We start from the raw sequence: 22637 nt of genomic DNA, 5'->3' as shown, positions 1-22637 counted from the left end.
AGTATGGAGATTCCTCAAAGAACTAAAAGTAGACCTAAGATTGATCCACCTAAAGATTGATCCAGCAATCCCACTATAGGGTATTTACCCAAAGGAAAAAAAGTCATTTTATCAAAAAGATATTTGCACGAGATGTTTATTGCAGCACAAGTCACAAATGCAAAAAAGATGTGGAATCAAACCAACTGTCCAATTCATGAGTGGATTAATAAAACGTTGTATATGTATACCATGGAGTACTACTCAGCCATAAAAAATGAATATCTTTTGCAACAATCTGGATGGAAGTGGAGACCATTCTCCTAAGTGAATGAAAAAACAAATACCACATGAATCACTATTAAATTGGAACTAACTAAACAGCACTCATATGCACAGATGAAAGTAAAACTCAACAGAAATCATGCAGTTGGGAGAGGGGAAGAGAGGATCAGTGAAATCATATCTAATGGGTACAATATACACTATCTGGGTGACAGACACATTCATAACTTTGACTCAAACAGTACAAAAATAATCCATGTAACCAAAACATTTGCACCCCCATAATATTCTGAAATTAAGAAAAAAAGAAAAAAACATGATAGAATCAGATAGAATCTTGCTATCTGTGTGACTCAGAGTAAGTTATTTAATCTCTCTGGGCCTCAGTCTCCTCATTTATAAAACTGTCATATCTCCTTACCTAGTTATGAAATATACAACTCTTAAGAATAAATAACATCCTATATAAATCACATAGCACAGTAGTTGTCCAATAAATTAATGTTAGATATTTCTTGTTTCCATTTATTTTCAAATATCTAGATCCTGCAGAGTTTCTCTAAAATATGCACATGCTGCTGAGCCTGCTCCCAGAGCAATCCAGAATTATTTTCAGATTATCAGCAATAGAATGTCCTTTGTTAAGATTTTCTTTGTTTTATATTGGTTGTCTCTGCAATTTGAATGGCAACCAAAGCTTCAGTTTATTTGGCCTATAATAGGACGTGGAAAAATTACATGTGAACTAGTTCAATTGGATATCAATTGGGGTATTTCACCAAGATTTTAATTGCAAATAGGAAGATTAGTGTTGATCACATTTAATCTTTGGAAATCTCTGAAGAGGTATAAGAATATGATTGCCAGAACAGCTGGAGAAAACAACAAATCTTGTTGCTAGGAATACTGGCCTGCCACAAGAACACTGTGAGAATAATTCAGCACACAAAACTGCAGTAGTTAAAAGATTCTTGAAACTGAGAGAAGGTTCAAACTCAATAGCCCAAAGGGGTTAACTTTTCATTTTTGAACTCAATATTCAGCAAGGGGTTAGACTGCTTCTTAGTGATGCACACCCATTAGGGCTAAAGATCCAAGTAATTAAAGATTAATTGACTGATTTAAAACTCAAGATTAGAGTAAAATATCACATAGAAGATATTTAGTTTTATAATAGTACAAGGAAACACATAATCACTAATTCTAACCATTGAAACTATATGTAAAGTATGCAGGAATTTACAGCTATTTAAATATTTGGGGCCAAAAATGTACATAAGTATTGCAATGAATGTAATGTCAAGCCACTGGGCAATGTAACCAGCCACACATTAACACCTTAGCTTGGTTGTTCTTGACATTTCTTGAATAGAAACGGTCCAGGAATAAAATTCATAGGCAGTAGAGAGAGTGGGGAGAGAGGAAGAAGGGAATGGACACTTAGAAACTTACAAAGGAGAAAGAAGAAGAGGCAGCGAGAACTGTGGCCTAAAAAACCATAAGCCCCTCAGGTGATTCTGAAACTCCCAGACATGGAGAATCACTGTTTCAGGTAATTTAAAACAAGATGGCTTTATAGAGAGTTGCTGAAGTGACAACTGTTTTCTACCATCTATTGGTATACACTAGGGCTTCATTATTGGTGACAAACTCTGTCTCTTCACACTTGCATTTGGTTAAAAGAAAGAAACCAGATCACCTAAGATACTAGGATAGATCTGCAAAACGACTTTTTAAAATTACCTTCCAGCCAGTTTTAAAAGGAAGACTTGCGGTGCTAATATTGCCAGCCCAGGTTACTAAAGAACCTAGATGCTCCCTAAAAAGACTGGGGTGAAGACACATCTGCTAGCCCTGCAGCACCTCCAGAATATTTGTCCTCTTTAGTCCTCCGGCCCTAAAACCCAGAAACACTTGATACTGGTGACTATGCTTATAGTCCACACCCTTTCTTGGATTATAAAGAAATAGTAGACATTATCAATCCAAAGATTGCTGTTATTTTATAGGCAGATAATCTGGAACATCAGGGAAAACCTAATGCTACATATACCAAGTAGACAACTCAGCTGTAAGGGTATCTTTTTTTTTCCTCTGAGACAGACTCTCACTCTATTGCCCAGGCTAGAGTGCAGTGGCATTATCATAACTCACAGCAACCTCAAACTCCTGGGCTCAAGCAATCCCCTCCTGGTTCAGCCTCCTGAGTAGATGAGACTACAGGCACACCACTGCACCTGGATAATTTTTCCATTTTTAGTAGAGATGGATCTCGCTCTTACTCAAGCTGGTCTTGAACTTCTGACCTCAAGAGATCCCTCTGCCTCAGCCTCCCAGAGCATAAGGGTATTGGGGGGGAAAAAAAGGATGCAATTTTCAAAGGTTAACTGATTCAATTTTCAGAAAATAATATATATCTATCTCTGTAGATTAGGGGCCTAAAACTCAAATGAAAATATGTGCTGAGTGATGTGAATGAGTGTATCATTAAGCCAATAAGTAGATAATTGGGGGTGGTGGGCTTTGTGACAAACTAGCACATGCATTACTATCTATAGGCTTTCAAGCATTTTAAATACATTATGCAGGTCTGACAAAATTAGTCTGTATTCTGATAGAAAAAATCCCTTTTGTTCCAGATATAGCAATACTGGATAAAATTTAACATAGAGGAATAAAATACATAGCTAAGCTTGAAAGAAGAGAAATCAAAATAAGCAAACAAAAGGAGAGGGAACTCAAAGTCCTCCAGTGAGCAAGGCTGAGGCTGAACAGCTCATGCGAATGAAGCAGATAACCCAGCCTGGACCTGGGAATTGAATACTCTAAGGAGAAAGGAATCTTGGCCACAGGCCCCATGCTAAGTTATTGGCATAAATCCAGGACTACTAAGAACAACTGATCAGCCACAAACATAAGCCTTAAAAACTGCCCACCTGTCCTGGGCAATGTCAAAGAAGCTTTCTTTCTGGCTGGAGTCATGAGCATAAAAACAGACATCCATGAGAAAAAGGAATCCCAAACCCGTGCCACTGGGCATTCAAGATCCAAAATCACTCTATCCATGTGGAGCAGAGGCCTCAAAGCAAGATATTAACGCTGATGAAATTTGAATGATTCCAGGCAAGAGACATTAAAAACTACTTAGTAGAGGCAGATCTACAACACAGGAACAAAGGGATTCTTGTGGAAAAAAATTTTCATTGAAAATGAGTTTTAACCCTTTGCACTCGCTTGCTTTTTTCTGGATTCCTTTATTCTACCAGGAATTTAATTTTTTAAACACCCCAGATTTTACAAAGCGCGGAAGTAGAATAAAAAACTGGAGTTTCTTTTCATACAAACTTATTTGGATTTTTTTATGTTTCAAATTATTGATACATTCAAAGAGTAATTTTAATCTCTATAATTTTTGCTAACCGTGTCGAGTCACACTCAACATCCGAGTGCAAAGGGTTAAGTCACATTTTCAAACTTAATCAGGAAGTAAAATACCATATGGGAGAGGGAGCAGCTCGAAATATGGAGAAATTGAACAGGAACTAAACATAATAGAAAAATATGAAGGAGACTTTAAATATGTTTTAAAATTCAAAGTGGCAAAGAACAAATCAAAAATAGGTGATAGCATAAACTACACATAGCTGAACAGAGATTTAAGTGATGGGGAGATGAATCTGAAGACACTACTCAGAATACAGGACAGAAAAATAGATGGGAAATATGAGCAAGAAGTTAAGAATCCTGGAAGATTAAAATTCTGGCCACCAATTTGGTTCCCTGCTGTAGACCCAGCCCTCTGAACCTAATGCCTCTTTTTAAATAAAATAATATGAAAAGATGCATGTCTAAAAGCCCGTGAGGCACTGTTTTAAACATATTGTTGGCATGAAAATATTTATATTCAGGGACTCTGATGGTTACTAGCCTTAGTAATGGAGTTATTATATAAAAGGATTTTATTTTCCCTGTTGGATATAACAAATGTCTATTTTCACAAGTAGGATAGAGAAAAAATATAGGTAACAGAGAAATGTACAAATAATTCTATTCTCTGCTTTTTTCCCTGGCCACCCTCTCAGTGTAGCTAATATAGAAACCACATGCACCAGAGGCTGAGTCTTTGGTTTCTCTATAGGAACGGGACTTTCTCACACTTTCCCAAACAACTCTATTCTGAGCAACCCTGGAGGTTCCGGGGTCTGGCCCAGGTCTTTGGTCCTTAAGTCACTTTTATGGGGTCCCTCAGTCCATTACAGAGTTCAGACAGTATGCTCGCATACAAAGCCAGCCTTGATCTCTTATGGCAACTTTGACTGAAATGGTAGTCGTCCAGGCCTCACTCAGGCTCCAAACATGGGCCGTGAACATCCATCAATTCAGTTCATCTAAGACTTTCACCATGACTCAGATGTCCAAGCCCATGTGGCTCTCTAAAATTCTCACCAAAATTTCACTGCACTGTTAGGGCCAGAAGACCCCTTACAGATGGGCTTTTTATAGTCCAATTCACTTCTGAGAGCAGTGCTTCTCACACTTTAACAGGTGTAAGGATTCATCTAGACAGCATATTAAGCCATAGCTTCCTCAGTGACTCTGATTGGGTAGGTCTAAGGTTGGGGCTGGGGAAATGTCCATACCAGGTATCCCAGGAGAACTGGATGTAGATTCTCCTGCACTCTCTCTCTCTCTGAAGACCAAGGACCTTCTCTTTTTTAAGGATACCCCAACTATGAATGAACAGCTCTCTGCAATTCAGAAGGCCTTAATCAGATCACAATTACATTAATCATTCCTTAGTAATACATAAGCAAGGGACTCTAATCCATGATCACTGTGTACTGACTATGGTGCCTACAGAACCAAGGCATTTGCTGGCAAGATAAAAAAGTTTTTAAACAGTCTTGCAAAGGGATCTGTAGGAAAACAGCAACAAAACAGACCAAGCAACAACTTTGTAACCAAGATGTGCTAACCATTTCTGTGAGAGGCACCAGGGAAAATAATAAAAGGTGAGTAAACCAGATAGGAGGTTCTACTCAAGTAGCAAAAGATATGTATCCACCAGGTGGCAGCTGCCAAATATGAAATCAGAAACTAGACTGAGACAAATGTGTCAGAAATGAGAAATGGATGGAATTCAGGGGCAGGTTATTCTGTTGATGAACTTGTCTGTCCTCTTTTGTGCCATGAGTTGGGTGTTGAAGCAAGAAACAGACATCTGAGCAGTAGGAACTTGCAACCCTCAAATCTGGCTCAGAGAACTGACAGAACTGACAGAACAACCCCAGTCAGCTGTGGGGGCTCCAGTTAAACTCTGTAGATCCCCAGGACAAAATGGAAATCTCTGATTGCTGACACCTGATGGAAATCCAGTCCATCTGCATGGGAAGACCATCTCATCAGAAGGTCCTAGAATTAATCAGAACTCTCAATCCCACCAAACCGAGAATGTAAAAGCATGCAAGGAAAAACTGGAGTGTCTCAACTGGTAGTTAGGGGAAAGCATGGGAAGAGGAGATTAAGAAAATAATGAACGAGGCAAGCCAATCCTTGGGAAGCAGAATTCTGAGCAGTCCTGCCTTCAACTGACTGTGCCTAACTCGAATAACATCCCAGTCCTTATGGTCTTGGACTTGATTCCTGGTTGCAGATCTTCTTTAAGGCCTCATATTTCTAATCTTTATCCCCTGAAAAACAAGTCCTCAAGCTTAACCTCATCTCTCTTCCCTCAACCTTCCACTCTGCTTTTATGGTGCCTTGACTTTAGCACTTTCACATTGTTTACATTTGCCATGTGGGCCATACTTCTGAATGCTGAGCATCATGTCTGGCCCATCACAGAAGGTCAAGGAAAAAAAGAGAAAGAAAGAAAAGAAAAAAGGTCCCTTATTCATCTTGATTATCCACTCTTTAATTGTTAACCAAAGCAAAAACAGATATTAAGTTCCAAAAACTCTACTTATAAATCGTAGAGAATAAAAATGAGTATCAATTTACCATTTCTACCTAGCCAGGAAAAATTTCTATATTAGTGAAACAGCATCTTAGGGCTCTATTTTCCAATCGAACAAATACTGAGCATTTACTATGTGGAAGGCTCCATGGTAGATAAATAATATGGGGGGTACAAAGATGTGCATCATGTCTTCAAGGGGATCACAATATAGTGAAAAGTTTTCATTCTGAAAATGAAAGTAACTGTAGTAAAATGAGACTTTAATCTGTGATAACTTTCCATATGCTAAAGCTCATTTTTTTGCAAAGTATTCTATGGAGAGCTATGAAATGTGCCCTGAAAGACAATACAGTATTGTGGCTCTTATTTCTCAATCTGTAAAATGGGCATAATAAGTGTATCTACCTCGTAGCTACATTATCATCACAGCATGTAAATGCTCAGCATAGTATTTTTCAGCAAATGTAACTACAACTATTAATATTCTGTTCTAATACAGACTATGCTGATCTATTTTTTTACTGGAACTTATTACAGTCACTTCCTAATAATTTATTATTATTGCTTAGGGTAGATAACAGAGCACTATAGAGCATAGGACAAACATTGTCATCTTGCTAGTGGTATGATTACACAGAGTTTCCACCCAAATCTCCAAAGTCCAAATAAACAGACATGCTCAGAAGCCATCAAATTTTAGAAGATATCATACAGTAGCCTTAAAAATTGAAAATAATGTGATTATTTTTGTGGTTTTCCATCAAAATAGTATAGCTCAGTTGTTTTAAACCAGGGGAGGCAGCACCCAACTGAAGGTCATTTAAAATGTGTGTGAGTGCTTTTCATCATGCTCTGGCATCCAACGGGGGCAAACAGTTCTGCCCAATTCAGAATTGTTATCCAAAATGCCAAGAGTATGCCTGTTGGGAAACATGGGGTAGATGACATTTTTAAGTCAAGAGCTAGGCACAGAGAAAAAATAGGATGCAATGTTTGTGAAGACCCATTGTACTTTTCCAGTATACAGATTGTTAATTCAATATATCAGAAAAACTACAGACACACCATTTCCAAAATGAGGGAATTATAAGGTATAAGGAAAGAGAAGACACAAAGATAGATATGTACATAGAAGAACATAAGTTGTAGATTTTTAAAAAACAGAACTGACTCGTGAGATAGTTCGTATTTTAAGGAAAAGTAAACAGTAAGAAGTGGTGATGACTTAAAGATTTAACTGTTATTATAAACAATGAATAGGAATATAAACATTTGGCTGATTTTAAGAAGTTCATTCAAATTAGAAAAAATACCTTTTTTCTTTTTGGTTTCATTCTTTCAAAATGTTATTTTATGTGATTATCTTTTACCTTTTCACTGTGGGAGAGACAGTACACTCTAGGAATTCTACTGGAGGAAAAACAAGGAACTGAAACTCACTGCTAATTCTATAAAACCAACTCTTCTCATGCATTGGGAATCTTCTCTCAAAGCATGTGAACTGAGCCACCCAACATTTACACTTGAGCGTCTTGCTTCATAAACACTGTTGCACAGTCTGCAACGCACACTTATTTATAATAGACTCCAAGAGTCCTTGCTGCACACACGTGTTCCCCCTTCAGCCCCATAGCTATAGGCCACTTGTCCTCCATCAGCCTACAGGTGTGGCCTTTCCTTGTTCAGCATGATTTTGCTAAATTTCTCCACTTCATTTTAATCTTGCACTGCCTCCTAGAACCCAAGCAGCATTCCCTTCCCAACACATTCCCAGCAGCTCAATATTCCTTTCAGATACTGAAAAACCAGCATGCTATAGAGTTGAATTCGTGCCTGTTAGCAAACCATCAGGAAGAAGCTCTCTATAGCTAATCATTAGAAAATAAGCCCCCCCTCCCCCGCCCCCCAGTGAACAGTGGATGCCACTTTTTGCTGAACTTCCCTGCAATGCAGAGGTTTCTTTCCTCTAGAAAACATCTCAAATGGCAGGTTTCCAGAGCTGCAGATTAAATGGTCCAGTCGCTCTGATGCTTAGGTGGGTTCCTAGAAGACTAGTCAGAGGCCCGACCCTTAGGGAAGCTGCCTAAACTCTCTGCCTCATTTTGTCAAACTGTAGAATGGGGATAAAGAACTTGCCTCTTGCCCATTTATAACTGGAGAATGCTGGGTCACTAACCCCATGCAAGGGACTGTTAATCTCTGTGAAAACACTTTGTATTCTTGAAAGATAGATACAAAGTAACTCTCAGTGATGTTATCATACAACAGTCTCAGGTTGTGTTCAAGGAAATAGAACCAAGGCATGTTACAACAGTCACCACACCACACCCCGCACGGATCAGGTACACAGAAAGGTCACACAGAGTGAGCTCACTCTCTAAAACGGAGGTCACCACAGTGGTGGAGGAAGGGCTGGGGGGAAGGTGGGAGGAGGAGGGTTATCTCTAACCCTAGAGATAAAAGTGCCAAATCAAATTGACATAGGTGCTGCATTTTTTTTTTCTTTCAGCATTTGGCCGGGGCCACACAAATCCCTTGTTTTGTAACCCTGCACCCTACGTGCGGGGTCACCAAGACACATGCCCAGCTGAAGTGCCAGTAACAGTGTTACCGACAGGGAGGAGGAGTCGACGAGAAACACAACTGAACTTAGAACGCATTTGGAAAGAAATGTTATCTGTCTCCAGGTCCAAGGTACTAGTGAGAGCGAGCGTCCCAAGCCTGGGGAGTGCGCTGCAGGGTCCAGGCCCGGGGCGCGCAGGGCCCGGGGCGCGCGGGCGGCGACACCCGCTGCGGGACTCGGAAACACATTGCAGCGTTGGCGCAAAGCGGCGGAAATCAGTACTCACTCTGCCTGCGACTCCCGGGCCCAGCAGACCTCGGCTGGGTTTTCAGGATGTTTGCATTGCTGGTTGGGCCGGGCCCTCGCGGCTTCTGTTTGAGTCCCCAGCTGAGCTCGCCGAGGGCGGCGGGAGGGGCGGTCCCGGACGGCGACGCAGGAGCATTGCTCCCCGCCCTCCTGCACGCCCTCCTCCCCGCCCCGGGCCGCGCGGGTCAGGGAGGGAGGCCCCGCGCGCGCCGCGGCCTCGTCACCAGCCTGGCATCTGGTGGCGGCCTTGGCGACGCAGGCTGAGAGGCAGACCACGTGCTGCGTGCGCTGCACACTGGTGACAGGTCTGCCGCCCCCACGGCCTCGCCCTGTGACTCCGCCAAAACAAGGGAGCAGCGGTGGGTGGAGGCTCCTGCGTACACCCCGCCACCCCGAGTATCTCTTTTGAGACTATAAAGTGAATTAATAATGATCACAATCAGGGTTTCCACGAATACACTTAAAAATGTATAATGGACTTTTTTAAAAGAGCAGTTTCACAGAGTCAGAATTCTACTGAATTATTGTTTGTTATATATTATTTGATTAAAAACATCAAAGTTAATAATGGATTTGAAGCCATAATAAAATATAAATTCATGAGTCTATACTGGTACAAATAAATGAACGAATACATAAGTAAACAGAAGGGAACAAAACCCACTTTTTTATAGAAGAATTTCAACAAATAAATAGAAAATGAATGATGGAGTTAGAGAAAAGAGTTTTAAAAGAAATGTGGAAAGCCAACTTCCCCCAAAGCCATAGACCAACCATGATAAACACTCTGGACCCTGAGCTTGGGGTGAGTTGGGAGGTGGTGGCGGTCAGTGTTTAAGGAACACAGATTTCAGGCCTGGCTAGTGGCAGCTGAGGCAATGACTCAGATCTTTATCCAGGCAAAAACCAGAGGTGACAGCCAGCTGTCGTTAAAAAGGTGGAGAACACATCTGCACAGCCTCACGCCCCACACATACCCCACCAGGCAGGCAAGGCAGGGAGCGTCCTCGACTTCCCCTTCAAGGGGTTCCTTACGGCCACCATATTTATTTTCATTTTTCTTTTACTTCTGTCAAAGCAGGTGAAACAAGAGTCCTTCAATTCTACGATTTTATAATTTCCTAAGTAGACAGCCCTGATCTTATCATCCTTCTTGATAAAAATGTAGCTTTAAAAATGTCTTTTTTGTTGATCATTAGTATTATCTTTCCTTTTTAAAGATAAATGAACCATCAGCTCATCTAGGTTTCACTGACATTCATTTCTTTTTTTTTTTTTATTTTGGCATATTATGGGGGTACAGATTTTAAGGTTTCAATAAATGCCCATTTCCCCCCTCCCCCCAAAAGTCTGAGTCTCCATCATGACCATCCCCCAGATGGTGCACATCTCACTCATTATGTATGTATATACCCGCCCCCCTCCCCCCTCCCACCTGCCCAATACCCTATTACTGTAGTACCTATGTGTCCACTTAGGTGCTACTCAGTTAATACCAGTTTGCTGGAGAATATATCTGGTGCTTGTTTTTGCATTCTTGGGATACTTCACTTAGTAGTATGGGTTCCAGCTCTAACCAGGAAAATATAAGATGTGCTATATCACCGTTGTTTCTTAGAGCTGAATAGTACTCCATGGTATACATATACCACATTTTATTAATCCATTCTTGGATTGATGGGCGACATTCATTTCTTGTGTGACAAAAACAGTCCACGGGGTGACTTATTTGGGGCACACACCAACAGGGGTAGACCCTGGGCCCCACAGCTCCCAGAGTTAGGCAGCTCAGTGAAAGTGAGTATTTCTGTGCCCCTAAAGAGTACAGATGAGTAATCACATGGTCATGAAAGAAATGTTTCAAAGTTATGCTACAGATCAGGTAGAAAGGGACTCCTTTCCTTAGAGATGAAGGGAGACATTATTGTTCCTCCCATGTGCTAGGACTACTACAATCCCTGAGGGTCATCCTTTCTCCCAGTGTGGTCCTCAGATCATCTGCATCAGAAACACCTGGGTGTGGCTATTAAGTATTGACATATAAAATCCTAGGCTTTGCCTCACCTTGGTAAATTAGAATTTCTTAGCTTGGAACCTGAGAATCTGCATTCTAACCAGCTTCTCCAATCAATTTTTAGGTAATTGGTAGGCTGGACTGTCTCCATTCAGCACAGTTCAGCCTTTTGCTCCTCAAAGTGTGACTTGCTGGAAAAGCAGAATCTAGGCCTCACCCCAGACTTCCTGAATCAGAATATTCATTAATAAAAATGCCACTGATTCACCATACACCTTCAAACATGAGAATTACTGCTCTGGATCTTATTTCCCAAACTTTAGTTATTTGTACACAGTATTTTTTAAATCTGCCATAACTATGTTTACTTAATTTTTTCTAAAAAAATAGATTTACTTTAACTGTTAATTTAGCCTATCTTAAGCAAAAATGTCCATAGCATTATGAATTTGGTGTGCTAGTTTACTTTTTATAGCACATTAAAAATATATTCATAATTATTAAAATAAAAGTGCTTTCCTGCCTACACAGAGTCATCTCAAACCACACATTGTACAAGGGTACTTCGGGGTGATGCTGACATTGAATGTCAGAATTTCACAACACCCAAAGAGTTTTCCAACCCCTGTTCATATCATGGATGAGAATAGTAAGAATTTGGGAAAAGAACTGTGTAGTGAAAGTTAACACATCTATTATGACAGGACCAAGACCCAAACCACAAAAGCATTTCTGTGCTGGGCGCTTATTCCTTTGTAGATCTCTTCTCTAGGCTGGGAGAAATGCCATTTGCTCCTTCTGTTTGAAAGATCTAATGTTGCTGAACAAGCTGTCATCAATGTTTTTACTCCTGTTCAGTTAGGTAATTCTTCTGTTTTTCCTTTCTGTAGTAGATTGCTATCATTTGGCAGCTGGCCACACATTTGAAAACTCTCACCACATATCGATAATTTCCGACCTCATCAGCATGCACCTTCCCAAAGTAGAGTCCAGAAAACTCTTGCAGGGTTGAAGCATGTCACTTGTGCTGGCCAATCATACGTGCCAAAAGAGAATCGGATTGGAGGTGTATGAAGGCCACTGCCAGGAAATCCATATTATAAGGCCTTTGGATTGGGGCAGCGGTAGTTTCTGTCATGTGGTCCTAAATGTGACAGGTGCTGAGCTGTGATGGCAGCAGAGCTTTAGCATGAGGAAGTTCCATGGTGTTGCTGCAGATTGTTTCTGGCTGTAAAGCTTTAGATTCCTTCTGTTGGACACTCCTGCATTTCCCTACAAGCTACCCAGTCTCCCTTAAGAAATTCCTTTTTGAATTAAACTAGTCAAAGTAGATTCTAATTGGAACTAACAACTTTAACCAATACATCTTCTTAATAGCATGCTCTTCTAGAGACATTCCTAATGCAATCTGAATGTCAGTTTCCTCACCTAAACAACGAAGCTGTTGAAACCAGAGTCGTCTGAGAAGTCTTCCAGCAATAAAATTGCATGACTAATTATGGCTCACAACTATTTTCATCCTGGCTTTATATAATTTCTGAAGCCTTGTTAGGTTAGTCTTCATTATTAATTTATCAAAAATTAAATTTTAAGCACTAAGCATTTTACAATAATTATTTTGAGTTAGAAATGTCTCTGCCACTTAAGAGCTTTGAATTTTTCAAGCCCAGAGCTATTAATACATGGCAGAAGGGATATTATTTGTGGGCACAATTACTCATTTGGTAAGAATTCTCATAAAACAGTTCCACAATATAAAGAAATCATCCTATCATGCACAGCTTACACATATGCTTCAAATTGAGTATTTCATTTTTAAGACAGACTTTGTTTTCCTCAATAACTATAAAATTATCACTTATTTTAAATTTCAAATTGAATGTGCCCATAATAATAAAAAAAATACTAGAACTAATTTTACTGCCAAGTATATCTACCATTTTGTCATGCCTTTTCCGAATGTATTGGGAGAATATTATTTTGCCTCTGTGTGCTATGATAATTGTGTAATGAAAGCCTTCCAGTTATTACAAATGCTCTTACCCCCAAATGATTTTCTAAATGATGTGTGGGAATGGTAATCTTTAAGGGATAATTATATGAATTATAGTCGTTCCAATCAGGCATCAAAAGGAGAAGTAAGCAAGTATATTTCTTCAATACTTTATAAGAGTTAAAGATATGAGAAAGGAAGATGAAGAATTAAACTCTGGAAAACTAATATTCAGGAAGCTGGTGAAGGAAAGTGAGTCAGAAAAACATAGTGAGAAAGAGCGACAGTAGTGATAAAAATGGAGGTGGAAAAAGGACAGTCAAGGAAAGAATTTCAACTTTGCTTTTAAATAGTAAAACAATAAGAATGTGGCTTAAAAGTCTCTACCTCCCAGTTGTGTTTCTTCCTCGCACCCCCAGCTTCTTAAGGCAAAACAGGGTTTGTGGAGAGAAGTCCAAATTCTCTATAACCATCCCATCTCAGGATGATTGGATGATAACTTCCACGTGGGAAAAAAAAGATGGCAGGGCTGTGATTCTTATGATTAAGTTCGAGAAAAAAACTGGGTGCGGCTCTCTGCAATATACTGAACCTTCAAAAGTTCAGGTGATTGCAATTCTGGAAACGTTTACAAATAACTCACTAAATCTCATTGGGTGGGTGTTTTGCTAATGAGGCTTCTAATTTTTAGAGGCATAACGTAAATGTATGTTAAATACAAGTCCTTAAAAATAATCTTATTAAGTTGGAGAATCTTTTCTGTTGTTGTTGGAGACCTAGAAACAACAGAATATGAGGACTAACAGGAGTAACGACAGAAGAGATACAGTTTTTTCCAGCACCTACAAAATGCCAGGCCCAGGGCTGAGTGTTTATATATTTTATTTTGTTTGAGCCTCTCAACAGCTCTGAGTACAGAAATCCTATCTTTATTTTACAGATGAGGAAACTGAGACTCAGTGCAGCTAAATAAATAGTAAATGGCAAAGAGGAAATTCAAACTCATGTTTGTTTGGCTGAATGGTCCCTTACCCAGTGAGCATCAACACTACAGTGTCCCCAATAGCGGTAACAGAACGGCTAAAATAGAGCAGACCCTAGTTTTGAATTTCTATTTGTCCCAAGCATTAATTTACTCCCTGTATTTAAAATTCATAGTCTTTCAATGGCTTTTATGCTTCTGCTGGCTGGTAGAAGAGGAGCTTTGAAAAGGTCTATAGAATACATTCATGCATCTTAAACTGGGAGGGTGCTCAGCTTTAGATGGCTCAGTCTTCTCACTCTTCAGCTGCTTCTTGGTTTTAGCACCTTTGGCGGCTTGCAGAGCAGCCAGAGCTCTGGGAGGCACTAAAATATTAACTCCTCATCAAGCAAGTGACATACATGAGAAAGTATGACTTCCATAGGATAGCCACTAGTTTTAAATGCTTATTTTAAATTGATGTATGTAGACAGTCTTAAAATATAGGTTAAGGTTTTAGATAATCTTGGACATACTGAAAGATCAAAAAGTTGAAATGAGCTGAACATAACTTTATCAAAAAATACTAGCTAAAATTATAGTTTCTTGTCTTGAAAGGTGACGTTTCCGTGATTTTTATAAGTTGCAAAGCTTTTACGTGTTATATTACAAAAAAAAATAATGCTTACACAGAGCTTATGAGATCCAACATTGCCAAAGACCTTGTATGACAGAAAACCTGGGTTGGAGCCCTACCTCCATCTTACTGGCCTTCTGAGCTTGTCAAGGTTATTTAACCTCTTTGAGTCCTGGTTTCCTCAGGTATAAAGGAATAAACATAATGAGGCTGTGAAGGGTTACATGAGATAAACTCTTCACACAGCACTTAACAGAGAGCCTCATGTGGTTCATGGTCATGAGGAGGATTTGAATTATTTTCTGAAGATGTGAGAGGACTATATTTTCACTCATAGTATGTGCAAAAGTCCAATGTTATCTATAGATATTCATGATAATAATTAATATTTGTTGAACACTTATTATTATATGCCAGGAAGAATTATAAAAGAAATGGTTTTACTAGGTTTTAAGTTATTCAAGTCATTATTAAGAAATTATATTCTCTTCTCCAGCAGAGAAATGATACTTTGCTCAAAAATCTTCAGTAATCTACAAACATTGTTTGCTTTCCCCATGGGCCTCACCCACTAATGAGGTCCCTGTACAGTAGAGTAGGGGTCTTTTCATGTTCAGGAAGTGACTGACCTTAGTGGCAGGGGCTGTTCTACCAGCATAGGTTCTGGAGGGTTGACTGGTCCCAAGGCTTGCTGCTTTTTTCTTGAAAATAGAAAATATTAGTTTCAATGGGGGAAAAACATTGTAACAATGTAGTCAAATAGAACTTTCCATATCAACACAAATATCTTCTCAATCAAAAAATTAGACTAATACACTAAACATATCCAAAGTAAACATATGTTTTTAATTTTTCATAACTTTGCCTGGAGATCATATAAATATTGAAAAGGAAGAGTAAGTTGAATAAGTCTCAGTTGTTCAGTATTCAATGATTTTGGAGAACTGTAAAAATCCTCACACAGGCAGTTGTTGTCCCACCATAATGAACACCCAGAAACGTCACTTACTTAGGAGTAGTTGCTTTCTCTCTTATAGTGCTCTACGGAGCTTATGTGCTCTGTACAACCTCAACATAACCGTACAACCTCTATCTAGGGTGATTTCACAATATATATCAAAGGCACAATTCTATTTGTAAAAATTTATCCTAGGGAAACAAGAAGAGAAGAGCAAAAGGCTTTTTCTTCAAACATATTCATCACAGTATTATAACATCAAAAAGCTGAAAACAATTTATATATAATAATGAATGTTTAGTGAGTATTTATGATATGCCAGGTAATTATTCTATTAGAAGAATATAATTATAGAGAGTAAAATATGATACTCTAATAATAAAGTCTATTAGAACATTATTCTGAGTGCTCTGTTTTAAATACCATGTGTAACAACTTATTTAATCTTCACATTAACTAATATAAAGCTGGCACTATTGTTATTGCCATTTTATGGGTGAGGAGATCAAGGTACAGAATGAATAAATTACTTGTCAATTACTCATTTTTTACAAAATGTTAATAGTACAGGGCAGGATGTCTGCTTCAGACTCTATTCTCTTAGCTACCTATACTGACTCCCATAATAGGGTGTTATGCTATGGTACAATTACAGGTGAAATATCATGTGGCTATTAAAAATCACAATCACATTTCATTAAATAAAAATATGTTATTCATATTTTATATAAAGAAAAGTCAGATTATGGAATAGGATGTAGAGTATGATCCCTGAAGTTCACATGGGATTATTTTCTGATGGTGTAAAGGGTAATTAAAAAAAATTAATCTTGGGCTTTTTTGTATTGCCTTATATATAACCATTTTAACTGAGAAAATTAAAATGAGAAGAGAACGGAAAGGTAAAATACACAGTTGCTTTCTCAATAAGACCTTTATATACTATACCTCTGACTTCTGGATATCTATATTACAAAAAAACAAGCATATAAATTATAAAGCTTTATAATATAAAATGCTGGTATTATGCTCCAAGGTCTATCAAAGGTGAATAATGTACTATAAACATTGAATACACAAGGGATTATAATGCATTAATTAGCTGGTATATAGCACATTAAAGTGCTCTATGTCTATGTAGTACACATTTTTTTATGTGTATAATTGAGAATAATTTGGTTTAATTCTTTGACATTTAGAAGAAATATTTAAGCCAAATTTATATTGTTCAATTCATTGAAAATGTCTGTTTTGGAAATTTGAGCTGAAGTATTTCCCTTCAGGGTAAATAATGCCTTAGCATGACGAAAAAAAAATCACAAGTTAGCTTGCTGTCCTCAAAGCACAATCTCTATGTGTCTACTGGTTGACTACCCTCAGAGTATTTCATGCAAATCACCAGAGGGGACATATGTTTATAAAATGGTATCTAGGGAGCTTCTGAAGCATTTGCAGGAGTTCTAGCTCCCAGGCATCATTTGTAGAATAAACGGTCTCTCCCAAGCATACATGCACTACTATCAACCAATGGAAGAAAAAAAATCCTAGATAAGTGTGACAGAAACAAAAGAGGCTGCCAAAAAGGTAGTAATATGGGTGTGATATATGAGATGGAGAGAGGGGGGAATGGCCTATATTTTATCCAGATTGCAAGTCTTTTTCAAATTATGATGTATAATAACAAATAGCTTCTGATAACCATAATGTACAAATGGATTCAGTGTAAAAGACTGGGCACAAGACATAAAGAAAGCAATACAGCAGTAGGGGTATCCATTTCAACTTCATTATTCATTGCACCCTCCCCATTGTCTGGTGAGGAAACTGAGGGAGGATAGGCCATTGTGCAACATGGCACAGCTGCCCAGAACTCTAGCTATTAGCCATTGGTCTCAGTTCCAACTGAGGAAGGCCACATTCCAATCCTGGGCTGGCTACAGATTCCATTCACTACATCAAAGCCCACACACTGCAGCCCAGCCCACCTGTAGAGTCTGTAAATGAATTCTACTACTTACCATATATCAACTAGAATTTGCCCATGAGAATAAAAATAACTTACTTTAGGGCTATGATGAAACTATTAAGTTAAAAATATTAATAATAACTGTCTGAACTTAATACAAATGCTAATTTTTATTTGAGCTCTACACCAACTCAAGGTTCACTTAAAAAAATGACTTACTAATAAATTCAATGTCTTTTAACTCAACTGAGGATCCCTCAACTTTCCTGTGGGTACGATCTGTTACACCAAAGACTGGCTTGCCCTCAGAGCTGCCTGGATTACTTACTCTATAAAGGACAAATTTAGTTCGGCTGAAATGACAGTGGAGTTTGTAAAAATAAACTTTCATTAAATTTTGCTCTCACAAATATTTACCAAGCCCTTTGTCAATGTCAGGCACTTAAAAGACAAATACGAAGGGGGGAATGGGCATTTATTGAAACCTTAAAATCTGTACTCCCATAATATGCCGAAATAAAAATAAATAAATAAATAAAAAATAATAAAATAAAATAAAGTGCTGTAAAACGATCTGCACAATGAGGAAAAAAAAAAAGACAAATACGAAAGCTTAAAAATGCATGCATATATATAGCATAGGCTCTTTATTTGCAGGTTAGTAACCAGAGTTTAATTACAAATTGCTGTGGTTGATGTATAAGACCTTGCTTCCTTTCTTCATTTGTTTCTGACTTCATGTAACCATTTTGTTCCTTCATTCAGTGGACAAACCATGAGCCTGGTCCTATTCTAGGCAATGGGGATATAATGACCAATTAAACAGGAAAAGCGCCTGCTCTCATAGCGCTTACATTCCAGTAGGAGGACTCAGCCTCTAAATAAGTCAACAAAAACAAGATGATTTCAGAGAACAAGATGACTGCAGAGCGATGAGTGCTGAACAGACTGTAAAACAGGGTGATGTAACAGAGAGTGACTGGCTGAGGGTTGCTTCAGACAGGATGGATGAAGTGAAATTTGACGGAGACCTGACTGTCGTGAAGAAAGCAATCGTGTAATTCTGGGATGGGGAGAGGGGAGGCATTCTAGGTGGACAGAGCAGCACATGCAAAGGCCCTGAGGTGGGAATGGGCTTGGCAAGTAGAAGGATCAGAAAGAAACGAAAGCCTGGTAGGTACAGGCACATATACTAAGAGATGAAATAAGACGTAGGACCAAGATACTTCATCTGAAGTGATATGCATTCAGGATGGCCCTACAGTCAGATGTGTTTGGGAACGTCAATTTCTGCCAGACTCTGTTCTTCTTGGAGTACCAGCTAACCCCCATGAGCCCTCCCTTGCTCACAGGTACAAAGTTCTCAAGGTCCTCTGGCTTCATGTCACCTTGTACGTAGTTTTGTAGGAGCCTTCTTCACCCCTACATCCTTTACAATGAGCATCAGTCCTTAGAAATCTCACCCTGGCCTGTATACATCTCTCACCTGGCCAGATCTGCATACTTACTAACTAGTGATAGGGCTGGACCTACCCTCAGACAGAAGGAGAAACTCTCAAAACAAGCTCATTTGTGTATGATTTTACATTTTTCCTAACGGCAGATATGTGCTAATCTCTAAAATAAAAGATTAAGATGTTAGATGAGAATGCTAATCCCATGATAAATTCAAGTTTTGAGTTCAATTACTTTCCTTTAGTTCCATAAATCCATAGACTAAAGACCAATGAGCAGATTTTTCCTTGCCAACAAGTCACATTCCATCCAGTATTTAAGTACACCTCTGTGTTTAATTCAAGTTTTACAGGAAGCAAACTATTAGGAACATCCTGCCCTTTGTCCTTTTTCTGCTGTCAGGTCTGGCTGAGTCATTCACTCCTTGCAATTCAGCATGTCACAGTCCTAACCATTGACAGGAACAGAAGTGTAATTACACTCTACGCCCTATTTACTTCTACTGGACCCAAACTCTGGGACACCAAGTCTGGCCCATTTACAGAGAACATGTGTGGCCCCTCCTGCTCACGACAAAGAGTCCTGACTTCAAGCAAGAGCAGTCCTATTTCCACAGACTAAGAATCTACCTTCTCTACTCAGAGTCTACTGGAACTGGCTTCCTGACTTTCAGAAGCATTTCACACTTTGCCATCCAAGAGACCAGCAAAAGAAGACACCTCATGTTTAAACAGAGAAACACAATAAAAAAAAAAAAATGCACAGATTAGATGGATTGTGTCAGCTGCTGCAGGCAGGCATGAACAGAATTAATTGCATACCTTTTTTGTGTATCTATTATCGTTCACAATAAAAATTTTTGTACTAAATAATTCAGAACTCAAGTCTTAAAAATTGTTTTCAAAATTTCAATGAAGTTCCAAGAGCCAGGCAAAGAGTTGCTGTGTCACTGTCACCTAAAATCTCAGGAAAGTCCCCAAGTAAAGCCACATGTTGACCTGAGACTTGGTGACTCTGCAAAGAAAGATGCCATATTCTCAGGATAATGGTCTTACTCTTTGATTTATGTAGCAAAAACATCCTGGTTCACCAAGTGCCAACTATGAGAACTTGGGCAAGTTTGTGAACATTTCTAAACATCGATTTTCTCAACTGAGTAATGTGAATAACACTCTTCAAATCTCAGAGCGTGATTTTGAGGATTAAATGAGATGAGATGTGTGCTGGGGTCTGTGGCCCACAAGTCGGAAATCCCTGCTCTAAAGAGAGAGGCCCAAAGTCCTTGAGCAGGTAGTAATGGGACAGACTGGCCTCCACAGGGCCACCCCAATGGGTCTAGTTTTAACACATGAGAAGACTTAGTGGCTGTTGAAAATTTTCTATGAACTTTTATTATTTATATAATCAAAAAAATTACTTTTTTATTGAATAGGAAAAGTGATTTTCCCTTAGAACTAGTCCATAATTCTAATAATAGTTAATTGGAAACAGTTTGATCCTTTTGAGATCTGCTTTTAAGCTTTGTTAGGTTGGACCAGAGCAGCCTTTAGAGTATGTGTATTATGATATAATAAATACATACAGTCATGCACCAAATAATGAGGCTTCCATCAACAATGGACTGCATATACAACAGAAGTCTCATAAAATTTTAATGGAGCATAAATAGAAACTTGACATATGGCATTTGATATTGGCATTGCAGATCAAGCAGTGGAAATGACTGATATTCAGTCATGGTGCTTGGACATGGTTTTCAGTATGGATAAATATATATATAATCAAGATTTATGTAAATATACTCTATGACATTTGCACAATGACAAAATTACCTAATGGTGCATTTCTTAGACTTGATGAAATGTATTTTTCAGGATAAAAACTCTCATTAAAATATGTACATTTTGACACTTTTTTTAACAAATCAATTCCATTACTTAGTAATCACTGTAAAAGTGTGAGAAGTATTATGTTTCCACATGAAAACACATGCTTTATTTGAAAATAGTACCTAGGAAGATTGTCTTTCAAAAGTGTAGGCAGATTCCCCAACACTAGCAATTATAAAACTGTGACTCTTATTTACAAATGTTCTTTTCACCATAGTTTAAGTAGTCTACAAATAAGTACAAATTGCTTTTATTGCCAAAAAAATATATAAACATGTGCTACCACAAATGCAAAGCAGTAAATAGAATATGCTGGCCCCAGGAAACACATGAATAAGTCATAAGGCATCAGCCTTATCATTAACTTATAACATTATATAGCAATTCATGTACTGAATGAAATGTCACATGTACAATGGTCTTAGTAACACACACTAAGGTGAGCACATGTGAGTATACTCCTGTAAGGTTGTTTTGTTTTGTTTTGTTTGTTTTATGATTACTCAGTTCCTATGTGTCCTCCACGTGGTTCAGCTCAAGTCTTTCTGGTCTAGTCTTGACTTGGAGTCAGGAGAATGCCCTCCTTCTCTGGCTCTGAGCCTGCTCTGACTTAGCTTCCTGCTGAGCCTCATTTCCTCCCTAAGAAGGGGGAATAGCTACCCTACCTCACGGGAATTGGAGTGATTCGACGTGCTTTATGATGTTCTTGAATTAAAAGGTACAACTCAAGGAAGAAAGAGGGAAATGAAGAGGTAGAGAAGTGAATTACAAAAGTTGGCAACAGTAGTAGGGAAGTCTATGGAGTTGGCCTCCATATTATAAGGTAAAATTCTTAATATAGGCAATTTTATGATCAGTTTCAGATACTAGTTAAAAGCATAAACTCTGGAAAGTGAATTCACTGGGCTTCATTATTAAATAACTGTGCGACCTTGGATGGTTATTTAATCAAGCTGTGCCTCAATTTCCTCATCAGAAGAATTGTGTTGGGTGTGTGTACACATGTGTACACACATGCATGGGCACATGTGTATAATGCCTATGTTAGCTGTTATCATCAAGAGATGGAGAACTATCTCTAGTTCTCTACTACCTTTACCAACTTACAGAAAAGCAGTGCTTACATTGTTCTCTTCCCTTCCTGTCAAGCCTACTTCTTATTAAGGCATTAATAATGAATATGTATCATCCCCTCTGGGAATGCTTACAGTTTAAAATAAGACCCAGGGGAAGGCAATGCTTAACATAAAGGTTAAGGAAGTTGCTAATGGTAGAATTTCAAACATCAAAAAGCCAACTAGGATAATAGTATTAGACAGTGCTTTCTAAATATATCTACTTGATAAGATTGCCCCTGCAGGGGTGGGGATGGTATATATCTATACACCTCTTTAAATTATATGTAACATTTTGGGGGAGTATTTTTTTGTATTCATATATGTGTGTACTTTTCAGAGAAAAGATCACAGTTTTTATCAGATTGCAAAGGGACCATGAACCAAAAATATTTAGGAATTCTTGCCCTCCAAGCTACCTTTCTGAGTAAGTCCTTATTTTCTGCCCATATTCTCTTCTACTCAAACACATGCATGTGCGTACATATAAGCACACAACACACACACACACACACACACACACACACACACACACACACCAGCAACAGCCTTGCTCT

The 22637-nt window shown here is 38.6% G+C and overlaps 1 protein-coding gene across 11 annotated transcripts in view; it reads right to left on the bottom strand.

The window, feature by feature from the left end:
- Positions 1 to 22637, bottom strand: part of CAST (calpastatin) — a 105393-nt gene that overhangs the window by 58583 nt on the left and 24173 nt on the right. For 9 of the 11 annotated variants that reach the window (XM_012773805.3, XM_012773826.3, XM_012773785.3 and 6 more), the window contains exon 3: positions 15327 to 15398. In XM_012773805.3, coding sequence (XP_012629259.1) covers positions 15327 to 15398 — 72 coding nt within the window. Of the gene's footprint in view, positions 1 to 9072; positions 9263 to 15326; positions 15399 to 22637 lie in introns of those variants that run through there. The other 2 variants (XM_012773834.3, XM_020290172.2) reach the window with 2 other exon arrangements.

Source organism: Microcebus murinus, chromosome 11 (genome assembly GCF_040939455.1).
Source record: "Microcebus murinus isolate Inina chromosome 11, M.murinus_Inina_mat1.0, whole genome shotgun sequence".
NCBI lineage: Eukaryota > Metazoa > Chordata > Mammalia > Primates > Cheirogaleidae > Microcebus > Microcebus murinus.
The sequence above is the reverse complement of the archived record's forward strand: the minus strand, read 5'-3'. Positions and strand labels throughout refer to the sequence as shown.